The 17,057-nt window shown below is 41.4% G+C and overlaps 2 protein-coding genes across 2 annotated transcripts in view; one reads left to right on the top strand and one right to left on the bottom strand.

Moving 5' to 3' along the window:
• LOC126567323 (protein kinase C-binding protein NELL1-like) overlaps positions 1–4,806 on the bottom strand; it is a 39,630-nt gene extending 34,824 nt beyond the window's left edge. Inside the window, exon 1 of the mRNA XM_050223552.1 lies at positions 4,574–4,806. Within this exon, the coding sequence (XP_050079509.1) occupies positions 4,574–4,664 (91 nt within the window). The 5' untranslated portion in view covers positions 4,665–4,806. The remainder of the gene's footprint in view (positions 1–4,573) is intronic.
• LOC126558181 (uncharacterized) overlaps positions 1–17,057 on the top strand; it is a 407,024-nt gene that overhangs the window by 21,315 nt on the left and 368,652 nt on the right. The window lies entirely within an intron of this gene.

Below are 17,057 nucleotides of genomic sequence, written 5' to 3'. Positions count from 1 at the left end.
TCTATTAATACAATTTACCACCGAGTGGGAGAACCGCATGACCCAGGGTTTACAAGTCCGTTGCATCTACACCGATCTATGAGCCACCTTCGATAGCATATCGCACGATATACTATTGTGAAAACTCCAAAGGATATAGGCTTTTGTAGGCACGTCCCCAGAGTGAGGAGTAGGAGTTCCCCAGGTTAGCAACTTGGGACCACTGCTGTTTATCCTATACATCAATGACGTACGCTCTCTTCTGCCTGACAACTGCTACTTGCTGTATGTTAACGACGTCCGTTTGGAGTTTCAAAAACTAGGGCGTCCCAAACTGTGTGTCCTTATGTACGGAAAAGGGTTTCGTTTTATCCTTCACGCGTGGGAGATCATCGGTGAATTAGGACTATTCTATTAACGGCGTATCTAATAATTATTTTACTTTACCAAAAATTGACACGTGTACTCCATTATGACAACGCTATCAACGTTATCAGGACCACGAGAGCTCAGAAAACCTCGATGACCTTTTCAAAACAGAGCTTTTGAGCTTTTGAGAAAACATAGTCCAGTAGAACATCTACGAGCACAAGTTGCGAGCAATGTTGATAACATTTTTACGTTTGCTCGATAGTGGCCTGGGCGTTTTGTCACTTTTTTGTGAATATGTGCGATACGCTGAATTACGCGATACGGTGATTATCATCCCTCCCATCATATGTAAAGCATTGTCAGCCTCCTAGGCCACGAGACTTTAGAGCATCGACGTCATTTGCATCAGACTGCTTAATAGCATGACTACTTTTGGGCTTTATAAACGATCCTTATTTGTTACACGAACATAGATTTACAACATCTAGATTCGCGCAGATCCTCTCGCCATTTTTTGCTTGTCTTAACGACCTACTAGATCAAGCCGGCCATCAAATGGCTTACTAGACTTGCTGATACTACGTTAGTGGATAATCAGTCCTCATTGCGGGAGAACGTTCCGGGTGGGATTTGAACCCTGGTACCGCAAATGATATATGTTTCACGCTTGCGTACGAAATACGGACATACTGCTCCTCGAAAACCATGATCCGGTACTTCAATAATTACTCACATTTGTTTGACGTTAACTTGTCTCTTTCCTCGTTTAAGAACTTTAATCGTTAAGTCATAATGTCATAAAATGTTTATAAAAAACAAACAGAAATAAAATATGACGAAGAAAACAATAGAAAAAGTCATATATTTAGATTACATGATGGCTCAACGCTTTATTGTCATATAAATTAACATGAAGGCATCGTTTTTTTATTTTTATTCTGCTAGAAGGACCTGACCGTTTTGCTATTTCATTTTGTCGTTACTTCAAACATTTTATTGATATCAACGCGATACACAACTGTGTCACAAAGGCGACTGGAGGCTTGGCCCGGTAAAAACATATACTGAAGTCCTTACTCTTTGAGGTTGGTCTTTTTGAATTGAAACCCCAAATCTGGCGAATATTTTAGTGAAATAATTACTAATAAAGCAGCACAATCCAATTTCCCAAAACAAGAACATTTGCGGAGATTTGTGAAGAATCAATAGGATTTAACGAAGAAGATACTGACGTGTAACAAGGTACAAAACTAATGACCTCCGGAACATTAGAAAACATAACGTTCAATTTGGTGAGCGTACAAAAATGTCAAATCGATAGCAACATGATTAGTTTTTTTTTATGTTTTTATAAAGCCCAACCGTTATTGATAAAACTGAACATGGACAGGATAGCTTGGACCGTTCTTCATAACAAATATACACCCAGCAACGCAAGCTGCTTGCTACCATGGTGCAGCAGCAAAAGGGTGTTCAATAACGGGCACCCACGAACCACGTTCGATGTCTGTATGCCTATGCCCTCACCCAATAACCCTTAAAGCTGATGTTTGCTCCTGCAGGTGAAGTGGTATAAGCGGCATCCAATAGGAAATCAATTAACAGTATTAGTCAGTATCGTCAGTATGCGGGGGAGGGTGGGGGGGGGGGGGGGTGAATGAGGTAGTATCGAAAACAAGGTACATGACAAGAGCAAAAAAACCCTTCAGTTGTGAGCTTATGTCAGTCGACCTCGTCGGCGAAAAAATCAGGTTAGAACCGAACAGCAAGTCTCGGGACGACGCGCTGTACATGTGCCAATAGCCATCCAGCTAACCTCGGCGTCAGTATCGTCAGGTATTACGTACATGTTTTACAGTTCTATCGTAAGTTCCACACATGAGTTCCTAGATTCAGGTGTGCGTGAAACGCTGCCCGAATGCATCCGCTGAAACGTTCCGCTTCCGGATTCCGGTATATTGTGACTGTAGTGATTTTATTTTAACTTAAGAAGAGAGATAGTAGAACTTTACGGCGCATAACAGTGAGATACACTTTTAGTTTGTTTCAGCATCGCAACGTTTGAAAGTCGTTCGTAGAAATCGTATGAATTTCAATACGGGACACGCTTCTCTACGGCTTGTATTCCATTTAAGCCCATACAACTGTACGCCCAAGTGTGTTCGTCCTGCTGCCTAGTCAGTCAGCTAGCCACGGAACGACTGATTTAGAAAACAGGCTTTCTTGAATAATTTTCCCTTCGGCAGGCACCGGCACGGCGGTACAGGCGGTTCGTTTATTTATTCAAGCGGTGATGAAATTCCTCAGTTTTGCACTCGTTTTCCGATTTCGCTCCACGTTCTTAGGACGAATTCTTTCGATTTCTTTAGGTTTTTTTTTTTGTTTTGTGCAGTCCATGCCGTGCTGCAAATTCCACTTCCACTAGCATCATCAGCATCATCAGCATCATCAGCATCATCATCATCCGGTGGTTCCGTGCGGTGCCGAAAGCATCGGGAAACGTGGTGCGACAAGAGCGATGATACGCGCTGGAGAAAAAAAGCGCATCACATCACGTGTTCTTGTCTTCGACATTCAGTGTTCTTCCACGTCGTCCCTTTATTCCCTTTTTTTCTGCTTCGTTCCAGCCCCATCTTCTCATATAATGTTCATATTGTCAGCCACTTCCTTATAGGCCGCATGGCTCTGGTTTCCTTTCTGTTCCACACAGCCAACGGGCATGTTGCCCACCATGTTCGCTGGTGTGGTTTTGATGCGCGAGCCATGGAAGAATTTTAGGTAGATGTCGCGAAAAATTTAAAGCCGAGAAAATCCAAACGCACGCTCTTTCCAGCATACGGCGGTGCCGTTTTCTCGTATTTCATATCCTCTCCCGGTTCTCCTATACTTTGCGACCATTTCCTGTCTCGCTTCGCGTCCGATATTATGCTCTTATGTTATGTTCATGCTCGATTTTATGTTCCCAGTTCCCCCTCCCTTCTCCCCTTTCTTTCCTGCTTGCTTGACTCATGTTAGGCATGTTGTGCGATTCGATTTCCTTCGCAAACACGTGGTCACATTTCAAGCAAAAAAAAAAAAAAGACAAAGATTATATATATGTGTATACCATACATACTACCCATACACATCCAAGGTTGTTCATGAATGATACACTCGCGTGCTATTAGTTCCATACTGCAGCACAGCCCGATCTTGCTGTGCTGTGCCCTCAAATACTGCTGGCACAAGGCATTTTGGCCAAAAACCGATGCACACGTCGTCTCGAGTGCTGAAACTTCCAGTCCAGACCGTAACCGAACCCGAATGAAGCCAAATAGTTTATGTTAGCTGGAATCCCAGCCACTGCCTCAAAATCGCAAGGGTATTAACGGCCAGGCAGAATGAAGCGCCACCATTTCACCCAACCACAGCCCCCACCCATTACGCCACCTTTTGTGTGCTTCGCTTACACACAAACATACACACACACACAAACACACAAAAATCAGAATTTAATTGATGATGAAGCTCATCAAACTCAATTCTGCAAACCAATGCAGGATTTTTAACACTTTTCCAATTAAAATAAGGACAATCTGTGTTCTGTTCGCACACTGTCGTTTGCTGTGCGAGATGTGCAAGCTGGTTCCATCATCGAGAGTTGTTTCCAAAATTATTAATTAACTTGTGGAGACATAATTTTGTTGACGTTTTTTAGACTTGATCGTCCGCAAATAAAAAAAAACAAAGACATATCCATAAATCTGTCTCTAAAGTACACCTGAGTTTGAGACAGTGTTATTCACAATTCTAGCGTGCGTCACGAGTATAATAAAAAGAAACAGTCCTTCAATAAACATTCGCAAATATTGGCAAGAAAAAATAACCTGGCAGCAAGTCTGTAGTCCGACCGACTTTCGCAAAAGCGCTAGTTTCACGTGTAAAATGGTTTGCAAAGGTCTTGTTTATCATTCGTAAATTACTCATTTTAATGAATTGAGTATAAAAACAAAAATTTCACCTGCAAATATAAATAATTCCACACATCATCGCAGCCGTCAGTTCGTGATGGCCGCTACATTTTCATTAGAGCAGCCAAGGGTAAGGACAGTTACCGTTTTGGAGAACACAAATGATTTATGGCCGGGATTAAGAGAGGGGTTGGAAAAATTGAATCGGTTAAATGGAGAACGAACGAACGAGCGAAAAAAGAAACGATCAAGTGGCGATTAAGGGGACTTACCTGTACCGGGCAATAGCAGGATGGTCAGGATCACTGCCAATGCCTGGACACATCGCCAGGATGTATCGCAGTTCCAGAGCTGCTTGGTCATGGCAGAGCTACACGAATCGCGGCTGCCTCAGCCGGTCGGGCTCCTTACGATAGAAATTTTGCACGTCGAGCACCATCACAGTTCAACGGCACGTTAGAAATGAATTGCCTTTTTGTATTGCGCGCGTGTACTCTCCGGTTGTGTCGTACCAACCAATTCGGCATAAATTGATGCAAAACCAATCTGCACACTGCCCTGGATCGATCCACCACCACACTTGACTTGACAGCCGTCGTTAAGCAACCAGACCGATCTGCCAGGCCAACTTTGATTCTAAACTGATCCGCGCGCTATCAATGTAATAATCTCACCACACCGTGGACAATTTTCACCATTAATACCGCATTTGATCGCACATTTCATTAAGGGATACCGACATTCGATGGCATGGCAGCACTGATGTGTACGGAACGAAAGGAACACATCCGATTGATTCAATTAAACTTGCAAATTTTACCACCAATACACAATCACACACTTACACACAAGCACACTCAAATTGCACAATTCTTCGACGATATGAAACCGATTCGCAAAACCGTAGAGAAAAGCATGCTAATTAAACGTGAACACAGAGCCAACACTTAAACATCACATCCACCACACACCAATGTAGGTATCTTCTGGCTGTTGTTTTTTTTTATGTTACTTTTGTTGCTGTTGTTATTAGATCGATTTTCATTATCCTCCCCAAGCACTACTCGCAGTCACACACGCAGTCCTTTTCCTGCGTCCCGATGATGGTTTACTGTTGGTGCTCGATGATGGTGCTTTTATGCTGCAAAATCTGCTCGAACTTCTGCTGCGGAACCGGAATAACAACACATGCGAAAATAAGATTAGCGGGTAAGTACGCGTGGTGTTCTTGCCATTTCTTCTTGGACGGGTTTCGAACGCGAACAATTTAAAGAACGGGCCATCCTTGTTTTATTTTTTTGTGAGTTTTTTCATCTAATTTTTCCCGCAGTCTCTTCTCTGCTGCTGTGGTGTTATTTTTCTCTCTCTCTGTGTGTGTGTGTGTGTGTGTGTGTGTGTGTGTGTGTGTGAGTGTGTGTGTGTGTGTGTGTGTGTGTGTATGTGTGTCTGCGCACGATACGTCGATGCAGTCAAACCGCAAAGCTTTGCCTACTTAGTTCGGCATTTCGGCTGTCGGTTAGTTAGACCTGTACGGGACAAACGGTGTTGTGCCGCTGGATAATTTGCACGCATTATAACCCTCTTCAGTGGCACCCTTTGGAGATGTCAGCCTCGTGGGTTTTGTTGCGCGTTTTAGTCGCTGAGTTCCGAATTTTCATACCGACAAAAACCAGTTTTGGGCATTTTCTGTTCCTTTTCCGTTTTCATTCTCAAATGCCGGTTGAGCTGCTCAGCTAAATATACACATACATACACACATGGGTGGTAAAAAGGCTACATTTTATTACAATTACTTGCTGCGAGCAAGGAGTTAGGACTTTTCACTTAAACTTATTGAACAGCTGATAAAAAAGGAAGCTCGTCGCTAATACTTATATGTTAACCAGAAAGAATGCGTCATAAGTGAGAAGACTTTTCGATTGTGCCGATACGAATATTATTAAACTTTAACATGTCCTGGTGTTCTGGTGTCCTGGTCCCTGCAATTCCACCGTTACGCTACCAATTCTCAGAACCGCATATCGGAACTTTTGTCACTCCGATCGCCTTATTGTACTTTTCATTTAAAACTGCATCGGCAAATACACCACAGCACACACACACGCACACAAACCTACACATACACACACAAATGCAATTTAAATCAACACTTTTCTGCAGACAGTGCCACAGTTCGATAATTGTACTTTCAGGCAAGTATGATTGTCCATTCGCAAGAAGAATAGCAAGAGTTATTATTCACTTGGCTGTAGCAAAGCCTGCAGAAAATGCATATATTTCAAGCTCGAAAATCCTTCACCTCGTGGTCGTGCGAAAGCCTTTCCCGTCAGCGGAAGGTTTCCCCGGTACAAGATTTTGGAAAAACATGCCCCCGCAAGGGCCTGCTATCATGCGAATCTGCTTATATAATTAACATGCCAAGCGTCTCCCAATCGATGCTATCAAAGGCTTCAACGGTTTGGCATGAAAGTAGTGACATTACTTATACGGTTTAATATATGTCTGCACATAGCAGAAAATGTCGATAGCAGTAAGGGCAACTAGCACACAAAAATTGATTTTTCCTGCTGCCCCCAAACACTCACAAGGAAACCTCTCGATGGCCTACTTGGTTCTGACAAACGTCGGCACACACAATTGCGGCTGCACGAGTTTATGTAAAATTTCACTTTCACTCAAATAAGCAAAACTTTTCTAGTCAATAACTTCAACATCCGTTTTTGCCTAACACTTTCGCTGATGATCTTATCGTGAATATTACACTATCGAATTCGTTGCTACCGCTTACGTATACCGCGCAGGATAAAATTCTTGCGCCAATCGCATTCGATACGCAACGATACGCGGTGCGACAGGTCTTCTCAGAACGACGAAGTGAACGAAATTCTTGCGCCAAACGCATTTCATACGCAAGCAACATCGCCGCGACAGGTCGGGTCTCGGTCGGGTTTCTGTTGCCTTCTCTTTTTCGCCTCGCAAGACTTTCTCTGTTCTTCCTCTAAAACAGACACCGTGTCAAAGCGGGAGAAAACGTCTTCGGTCCTCTATCGCTCTGCTTTCATTTTGTTGGTAACGCAGTTTGACCAGCTGTACCCCATGCCCATAGTGCTCAGGTGTCAGCCAGGCAGGAACGAAATCGGCAATCGCATTGCAATGCCTTCTCGTTCCCGTACATGCGCTTATTCGTTTCCCCCCCTTTGCGAACGAAATCAACATAGAAATTCTCTCCTGTGTCGAGCGCGCTGGTACGAAAATAGTGCGAGAGGGAGCGAATTGTCATCTCCTCTCTTTCGAATCGTGTTCGGCTTTTCCAAGCAGAGTTCGAGAGCGAATTCGCTCCAAACCAAGATTTTATCTCTCTTTTATCGCTCGCTGCTCAGATACACACTTTTTGCCTGGAAATCTATCAGGAACAGTGGTCCATTTTCGTTCAAAATTTCGACCAACGTTTGCTTTTCAAACTTTTCCACCCATTGCACTCCGATTTTTACATCACCGATTGGAATCAAGACAATTCTGTATGGAATGCGAAAGGTATTTTAATGACAGAAAAGTTATATACTAAATGTACAGTGAATAACGTTTGTAAATCTGCCCTTCGTTGTGTTATAACTGCACACAAATTGTAGATATCGGAATGTACTACTGAAAATACATACAAGAAATGCATCCACGACTCATGTTGCCACAAAAAATCAATTTTCAGAGCTCCAAGTAACAAGTTAGTTGAATTGTAGTGTTTGAATTGTATAATTCCCATGAGTATTCCAATTTCACACTACTCCATGCTCAAATGGGGAGTCAAGCTCATAGTAATACAAACTTACACTTCAAAGGATAGTAACATTTCTCATTTGGTATGTACATAGTATTGTGCTTGACAAAGCTCTTCTTAAGCTTAAAATTGAATAATAGATTACAAGCAAAAATACTAAAACCTTTGCCAAAAAAACAATGATTATAACACTTTTAGGGACACTTTCTTTTTAGTTTTAATTGTGCTCGTTAAACTGCTTTGTTGAAAAATCGTTTAAAACATTTACAACAATTTACTACGTTCGCGTTTCAAATTTTAATCATTGGTTTGAAATATTCCTTTTCAGCTTTGCCAAAAAAACAATGATTATAACACTTTTAGGGACACTTTCTTTTTAGTTTTAATTGTGCTCGTTAAACTGCTTTGTTGAAAAATCGTTTAAAACATTTACAACAATTTACTACGTTCGCGTTTCAAATTTTAATCATTGGTTTGAAATATTCCTTTTCAGCTAACGTATCGCTATTGTAATTTTACATTTTACACTTGGCCCACTGTGCCGTAACACGAGATATGAGGAAAAGTAAAGGAAAACGAACCAAACCTCCAGGAACACCGGTACATTAATGCAATTTTCATCGTACGATTCGATCCTGTTCTACGGCAGGATACACGGGCAGCAAATGAAATGGGAATTCACCGAGCTTTCTCTGGCTGGTGGCAATAAGGCCAGCAAACGAATGACACATGATGTTATCGGGATGAAATTCCTGCACTGTATAGCTTCAACACACACACGCACACGGCCTATACCACACAGTCACCCAGGGTTGAGCCGAAAATTATTGACCGATTCAAACACTGCGGCACCACAATTAAGTGACCTGCACCTTTACATAACTCCTTAGTATTTCAATACCTTTCAGCGCTTGCCACAGCCTATAACCCACTTGGAGTTCATTGCAATACGTGACTAAAACACCGTGAATGTGCACGGTAGTGTATGCTTCTTTGCAGTATATTATCAATAATGTTACTGTGTTTTTTTATTCTTGTGTGGCCTCGTGGAATTTCGCCTACTCGCTCTTCTAGTTCTAGTAGTATACTGACGCAATATTTACGCAATATTTTCTCTCTTTCAGCATTATCCTTTTATCTCCCGCTCCATTTTCCGAGAGCATTCTTTAACCCCGACACAACTTAGAAAGGGGTAGACTTCATGATAGAGAAACATATCAAGCATATATACCTGGTTCGACAAACTAACACACTGTTATCCGAAGAACACACATTCTTCGCTTTGGCAACAGTTTCTCCGGTTCTGAACTCTTGACTTCCTCTCGTGTGCTAAGGACGAAGCATAATAATACAATCATTTCATTTTTTATAATGTTTTTTTTTCCTTATTTGGATATTGAAAAGCCGGCATAGTCAATTTGGCAGCATTTTTAAATTCAAGCTATACATTTGAATTTTCAACGAGTATGATTTTTTTAATACAATTATACTCACTTATTTTATTTTATTTCCTATTTGTAAAAAACAGCAAGGCAGATGAGTGTATTTACATAAATAATGTACTAAATGCAAGAATTCCAAGTTCCACGTTGCGGAATAATTAGTCTTAATGTCTTACTTAGAACTCAAAATATGTATCTATAACTCTGGAGACGCCCGAAAAGCCGACGACTTATAATGTAGTAAATGGGGTAAATCTTATCGTTTCGATATGGAAATCCTATCTCCTCCGTCCGGACTGAATACGTTTGTTTGTGACCAAATAGTACGTTGCGGGAAAATCAATAGGTCAAAGCAAGTCAGCACTAGTGCTATTTATTTATGTATTTTCTGTCACTTTAAAAGTGACTCGTACTAGAACAATAGCTTTGCAATAGTGTGCAATATTAACATTATTGAAACAAAAAAAATTGGTCTGGGATTTTAAATAAAAATACACAAAGAAAGATTAATTCGACAATTGAAGAGAGATCAGGATGATTCTTTTTTGTTAATAATTTTTTTATTAAATTTACATAAAACCTTAAGAAAAGCATTGCCTTGGGTCTGTAATTTCTGTGTGAGGCATTAACGGCAGACATCTGTTTCCCGAGCAAAGTTAGCAAACAATTGTCCAATACTATTATTCTGTTACAAAAGGGGTTTATTGAGTTCAAGACACACTTACAGCTCCACATTCGAACGTTGATGAATTGGTAGTGTTGTGCAACGTGGAGAGATAATTCGACGTATGGCGTTTGTTTGGTAGCCTGTCGTTGCCCGTGGTAACACACCAGGACTGCAATGCCACTGAGTAGCAGCAGTCTAGGGTCTAGGAGATTACTTGCCGAATGTGGGTTTCAACACTGTCGGCACTAGCTACATACATACACATACGTACATACATACCAAATCCAATATCAATCTGTTGATGGGTTATTACCTATGGAACAGGGTCGTGGCTATGTGGCAGTGGCATTTAATGGCATGTATTGCAGAGCCAGGTGACCGCCGAGTGCACTTGTGTAAACGAATACAGCCGGTCAACCAACTGTAGAAGCTTTTGGAACCGGTTAACGGCATGGGAAATATAGAGGGTGAAGTAATTCCGACCCCTAACTGTACCATTTGGATTTTTACTACTGGGCTGGTTTATTTGCTACCCTAGCTGGGTCGGTAAAGTCGAATCCTGTGTATACACGCCAGTCGAGAAATAAAATAAAAAAAAAAACTATCCACCAGCAGCAAATGCTGAAAATTATTGGTCATTTTTAGGATCTCTTTTTAAGCACTGAGTCTCAGTATCAGTACATCTCTTTAGTTTATTAGTGTTTTGTCACCGTTTTCCAGTGACAGACTTTTCGAGTAAATTTACCAACCGGTTTGGATTAGAAATATATTGCAAGACTTTCCTTAAGAGATATTCTTTTGTGTTATTGAACAACGTTTTTATCATGCACCATTTGTTAATTTAAAATGATGCCTCCATCTCTATCCATTATAATAGTAAATCTTTCGTTTACCTGAGGAACGAAACTGCATGAAAAAATGTTTATTAAGACCACGTTTTTAACACGTAAATACACAACACATAACGCAGTACAAGCCACTTATAATGTACATTTCTTTGCCTAACTAATTCGCATCTTTTACGATGCTACACTAGACCAATTGTCAGTACAGTTTATAAAATTTATGAAGACTGTGTATCTGTTCATCAGCAAAATCAACTCCAAATTACCAAGTCATCAAGAGAAAATGAAAGAACGAGAGGTACCGGAGTCAACGAACAGAAAATTGGTGGTCAGGCTTTAATGTTTTGCAACAATCGGTATGTTGTGTTGCAATTCCCAGAAATCGAAAACGATAGCGCTCTGATAGCTGACACAAGAACGTTACAAAATATTACTTCGTTAGTGCGAGCGCTAAACAACCCAACCCGTGTTGCTAACACCGTGTCCTTCTCAGGACACGTAAAGAAGAAGGCAACCCGTTCTTCCGTAGCAGCCGCGTAGCTCGGTGCCTTCATGCTCGTTACTTGACCTTGTCCTTCATCCTGGTGAGATAATATTTCTGAGACTCTTGATCCGCAACAATCAGCCTCACGCTGGCTCTTAGATATGACAATTTTATACAAACAATTTTTACAAACGCTCCGATTGGACACAAATCCCAGAAGATGGTAACATAACGATCGGCAAACATTAGCGAGTATAACATTTCTCCTCCGCTCCGAGGTTACCTATCAACAAGCTCGTTAAAGTCAGACCGAACCACACTTCGTCTAGATATGCCACACGTATCAGTCGAAAGAAACGTTTGTCCCAATTTACAAACGTTACAAATGGGAAGAAATCAATCTAGAAATTATAGAGCTCTTGGGGCCAAGAAAAAGGCTCGTCCCGGCTTTACGCAGTGTTTCGTGCTTTTCTTTTTAGCTTTGCTTGATGATGATTACGTGGAACGTATCAAACTATGATGAGATACTCGCAGCGGGAAGCATAGAAAACGCGTATAGGGATATATGTATTATCAAATTTCACTATTTAGGCAGCGAGCAGACGCAGTTCTCGTATTACTTTGCGTTGAAGATGAACCAATGTTGTCAAGTGGCCAGCTCCTGCGTATATCACATGTTCCATACACCACGCTAAGTAACCGGCTTTAAAATGCTACTGCTCTGTAGGGGATTGTTCGGTGCTGAACTATGACTAATCGATACACAGGTCTTCCGGTGCATTTTATTTCCTTCTCTTTTTTTTCTTCATGATCGCTCCCCTGGCAGTTAAACTTGATGCTAGTGTGGCAAATGATAGGGAAGGGTAGAACTCCCTCCCGGCTAAGGTCGTATAGTCGCAAAACCGATGGTTACTTTCACCGATGATTTTCCACCTACAGGGAAGCTACACTCCATCTTCAACCAGTCTTTCGAAACACACATTTCCGGTTATATTAATTAGGCAATAAATAGAGTAGGTGTAATTGATATTGGTGCAACGACCACATGGCAGTGAGTACGGCGACATTTTTACTGATTACGCATAGTGTGAATGTTTTCTCTAAAAAGCCATACATGGACGCATTATGTTACTTGAAATTCTTTTATAAAAAAATAATATGTAGTACAATTTTAACATTAGTTACCATAAATCAACCTTAAAGTTTTCTGTGCAGGGAACAAGCAAAAACATAACATTGACATGCAGTTTTAGATGCAGCACCCTAAGTGTAGTAAAAATTGGGACATTCAATATCACAATAGGAATATCAATTTAAAACCTGAATGGTTTTCATTACCTTTAATTGTTTTATTGGGATTGAATTACCATTATCATGTTGCACACTCAGCAGCAAGAAAAACAAGATCCAATCATTAGGTTTTAATTTTTAGTTAATGTTAAATGCTTCTTGGTGTTGATTTGAACAGAATGTGTAAATATAGTTGAGGAAGGATTTAAAACATACACAACGCAGATGAATCATTTGTCACCAGAATTGTTACCCAAACATTGTGACAAAATGCTTATATGTTGCAAAGATACCACCATCGAAGGAAACATCTGTGTCTCCTTCGGTAGCCATCGATCGATACGATCGTGTTGTCCACGTGCCCAAAAAAAAAGGATCATCTTTCTTAACGCTCTCGTGTTCCATCGCACAGCAAATGTACTCTCGCCAGAAGCAATTGGTCGTGACAGTTGTGTAGCGACAGATCCTATTTCAACCCGTTTTTCACAACCTTTTTTCCTTTCCCGGAACATTAGACACCACGCATTGAAATCATGTTTCGCTCATAAAGTGCCAACAACGTTTATTATCTAGAGAATTTCTTTTCCGTATCCACTTTTCGCACCCGTCGGCTCACCATTATCCAAGACTACGACGGACGGAGTGCTGAAACTGTGGTCCGAGCCCAACGAAATATGGGTGAGCATAATAGAACTGTTGTAGCACTTGATCGGTTTCTCTACCGCCAAAATCGAATTTGGTTGTGAATATGACATATAATTTGCAATGTATCCTATTTCAAAGTGGCGCATTTAAATTGGTTTTTTAGTTGAACTTCTTTTACCCGTTTAGAACGTTAGCTGGGAAAGATCATGTTAGTAATATTTGTGCGTAAAATGCAATTCCTCAAAATGAATTTTCATTTGTTCCTTTTTCGTTGGCTAGTCTAAACATAGACGAACACATGTAGTAATTATGTTAACATGTAGTCCCGGCAAGACCCGGCAGTCTTTTGTTGTTTCTCTCAAATGTCCCACGGGAACCGTGCACAACCGTCCCCAAGATCAATCGTCCAGTCGGTGCTGACAAATGGCTGAAAGATGAAACGCTATTCCCAAAATAAAATTACACTCGCCCAAGACTTGGACGACTTTCACCCCATTCTAATGATGTCAATAAACGATGGTGATATAGATGTACGGCCTAGGATAATGGTGAGCCGCTAGACAGAAAGGGATTTTTCGTGAACGTTTGTGCCAAAGGACAGTTATGCTCTGATGCCTGTCGGTAGCATTTCCGGTAAATTACATCAGTGGTGACACTGACCGTAAACCCTCGGATCCGACCCCACATGCACACACGTTCGCGTGCGAAGAAAGGAAGTGAACCACAACGATCGTTGCACATTTCCTGCCCGGTGTCCTTTTCAATGCCTTTCCATTTGAGTTGTTCCTATCTGACGCGGAACGCTACTGGGATGAACGATCCTAACCAGCTTTAGTTTTATTCTTTGTTGTCGTTGTACGTTCTTTGTTACATTTGAAAACATTTGAAAAAAAGAAACCAAATTCCGATTAATATAATGAATATAATTATCGAACTTAATTTAATTTCTCTTTGATAGCTTAATAGAACAACTGTTACAAAAGGTATAATAATAAAATGAATTCACAAATTTTTAGGAAACAGTAGAGAAAATGCAGAACGAAAGCAAAAATGTCTAAGCAAGCGTCAAAAAAGATTGACGCAAGAACGAGCGAAAACGGTAAAAAAAACTATGAAACTGATGCAAAAATATCTGAGAAACTTTCGAATATCATCGACAGGGCGGCCCAAACGTACAGGCGACAGTGGCACCGGTCTTCACACGAAACGACTTGGGTTCAAATGACCGGCGTGTTAGAGAGATAAGAGAATAAATAGTAGTAGCTTAAAAGTAATTTCTTATCATTTGGATTTTTATAGAACTCGTGAAGTTGTCTAGACCTAATGGCATCCTTGACGTAATTTACCTGTAACAGGATAGTTTGTTTTGCAGACATGGAACGAGACGGATACCAAGATAGTGATACTAGACGGACGGACTAGACGAATACTGAAGATACTGAGGTATTTAAAAAATCCATGATAATACTAATATGTCTCTGCTACCCCTACATCACCCACTTTTGGCCAAGGCGAAATTAGCTTTAAGTCTATTTATACTATGATGATCAATGCGTTTCTGTGAGTAATTGGTAATATTCTTAACTTTACATAAATCCCATACCAGCTCGACTATAAGACTAGGTGTCTGTTGTTCGGAGTGTCTTTCCTGTATGAGCATCTTGAGCAGGCACAGGCCTTTTAAACGATAGCATCGATTGTCTAGCATTACTATGTTCGATTAACTGGTACGTGCCCGCCAGATCGCTTCGGACTCGTGCAATATTGGCAATTACCAAACCATGGTTCTCTTTTGGCTCCCGTGACCCGGCCGTGGCGTTTTCGAACTCAGGATCTCGGGTCGAGTTTGTGAATAGGGTCAATGCAGTCCATTGAATTAATATTAAATGAACAAATTTATCGAAACGCAAACGTTTCATTTTTTATAAAACATTTATTAGAAAAAAAACATAAAAAACCTTAAATTCTAGTTTACAATTTAAAGAAAACAAAAACTGGATATGAAAATCAACTACAAAGGTTAAAATGAACATTTAAGGACTTCTACATCAATCACACCATTGTTGTTTCCAACAATGTGGATGATGTAGTTAGCAAACAAACGTAGGATTGGGATCCGCTTAATTTTACTAACATTTGTTAGAACAGGTAAGCGGAGGGATTGGAATGAGGGAGTAAGGGAGGGCTCGACGTTTTGGATAGCTTGCATCAGAATACTCCAGGCTGTGGACACTCTGGAACATAAAGCAAATTTTTGTTCAATTGTATTCACCTGGGAGCACCCTGCGCAAGCTGAGGATCCACGATTCATCCTGGAAAATAGCTCTCCGTGAGTTATTTTATTGTGTGCCAGCAAGTACAAGACTGATCTGTGTTTGGAAGACAGCCGTTGCGAACCGATGTTGCTCCACACTAGTCGCCAGTTTACGGTTGGAGATTCCTGCTCGACCTTTGTGTCGGGAAGCCTCTCAACTAACATCCGACGAATCGCTAGGGCGGTGATCTTATTTGTTGTGGTTGGTATGTATGCTAGCTGCATGACAACCTTTCTGAGGCACGGGTAAGTTGTTGGAACAGGGTTGATGTTCGGCGGGTTTCCCGCGTACAAAATTTGCTGGCCACCTACTCGCAGATAGTTCTGTTCTGCGACATACCCGCTGGTCAGCAGCGCCTGGGTGTTGATGGCCGGAATATGCAGATTTAGCCCTCCACGGTTGCGGGGTAAGGCTAAATGTAAGAGAGGTACAAGAATGCCTCCAGATCCTTGCCAAAGGAATGAGCCAATCGTCAGTGAGACCTTTGCTATGTCAATGGCTCTGGTGCCACATACAGATGCCACGTACCATAGCTTAGGCAGAAGAAACCCATTTAATAGGGCTATCTTCTGTAAAAGGTTCAAGTCTCTCATACGGTGAAGCCAGACCAAACGCCGGAATTGGTTGATCACGATGTCCCAGTTGTGTCCCACCGCTTCACGAACGTTGTTGGTGAAGAGGATGCCGAGAATTCGCAACCTTTCCACAGTCCTCAGCCAAGGAATAGTGATGGTGTTGTTAACCGTGACATGTCCAACATCGAGTGCTTCGGTTTTTCTGACGTTGAGTGTGGCACCGGAACATAAACCGAAAGCGTCAATGGCCGCTCTGATCCGCTCGATTTTTTCGGGAGAGGTAGTCACCACGGAGATATCGTCAGCATATGCATTAACCAAGTCGTCTTGACCGCAACATATACCTTCTAATCTCGTGATGAGGGGTTGTATGTATAGGATAAATAGGTGCATGGAAAGCGGATCACCTTGACGTACAGAGCTTCCTATGGGCAAGGGAGAGGAGAGGGTTCCGTTGATAAGGATGCGGGACGTTGACTGCTCACCAATCCTCCGCAGAAGTCCCACTAACTTAGGATTGAACCCCAACGAAAGCATGTTGTTGAAGAGAAAATTTCTATCGACGCGATCAAATGCACGCGAAAGTTCGAATGAGATAAGCTTACCTCACTTGCGTTTCCTCTGCAAATCAACCACCCGCTCCTTAACAGACAGAACAGGTGGTCCTGTATAGTAACCTGGTCCTGAATAATTGGATAGTCAGTCCTCACTACGAGGG

This window comes from Anopheles maculipalpis, chromosome 2RL, assembly GCF_943734695.1.
Source record: "Anopheles maculipalpis chromosome 2RL, idAnoMacuDA_375_x, whole genome shotgun sequence".
Lineage (NCBI taxonomy): Eukaryota > Metazoa > Arthropoda > Insecta > Diptera > Culicidae > Anopheles > Anopheles maculipalpis.
This window is presented reverse-complemented; position numbering and strand designations above follow the sequence as displayed.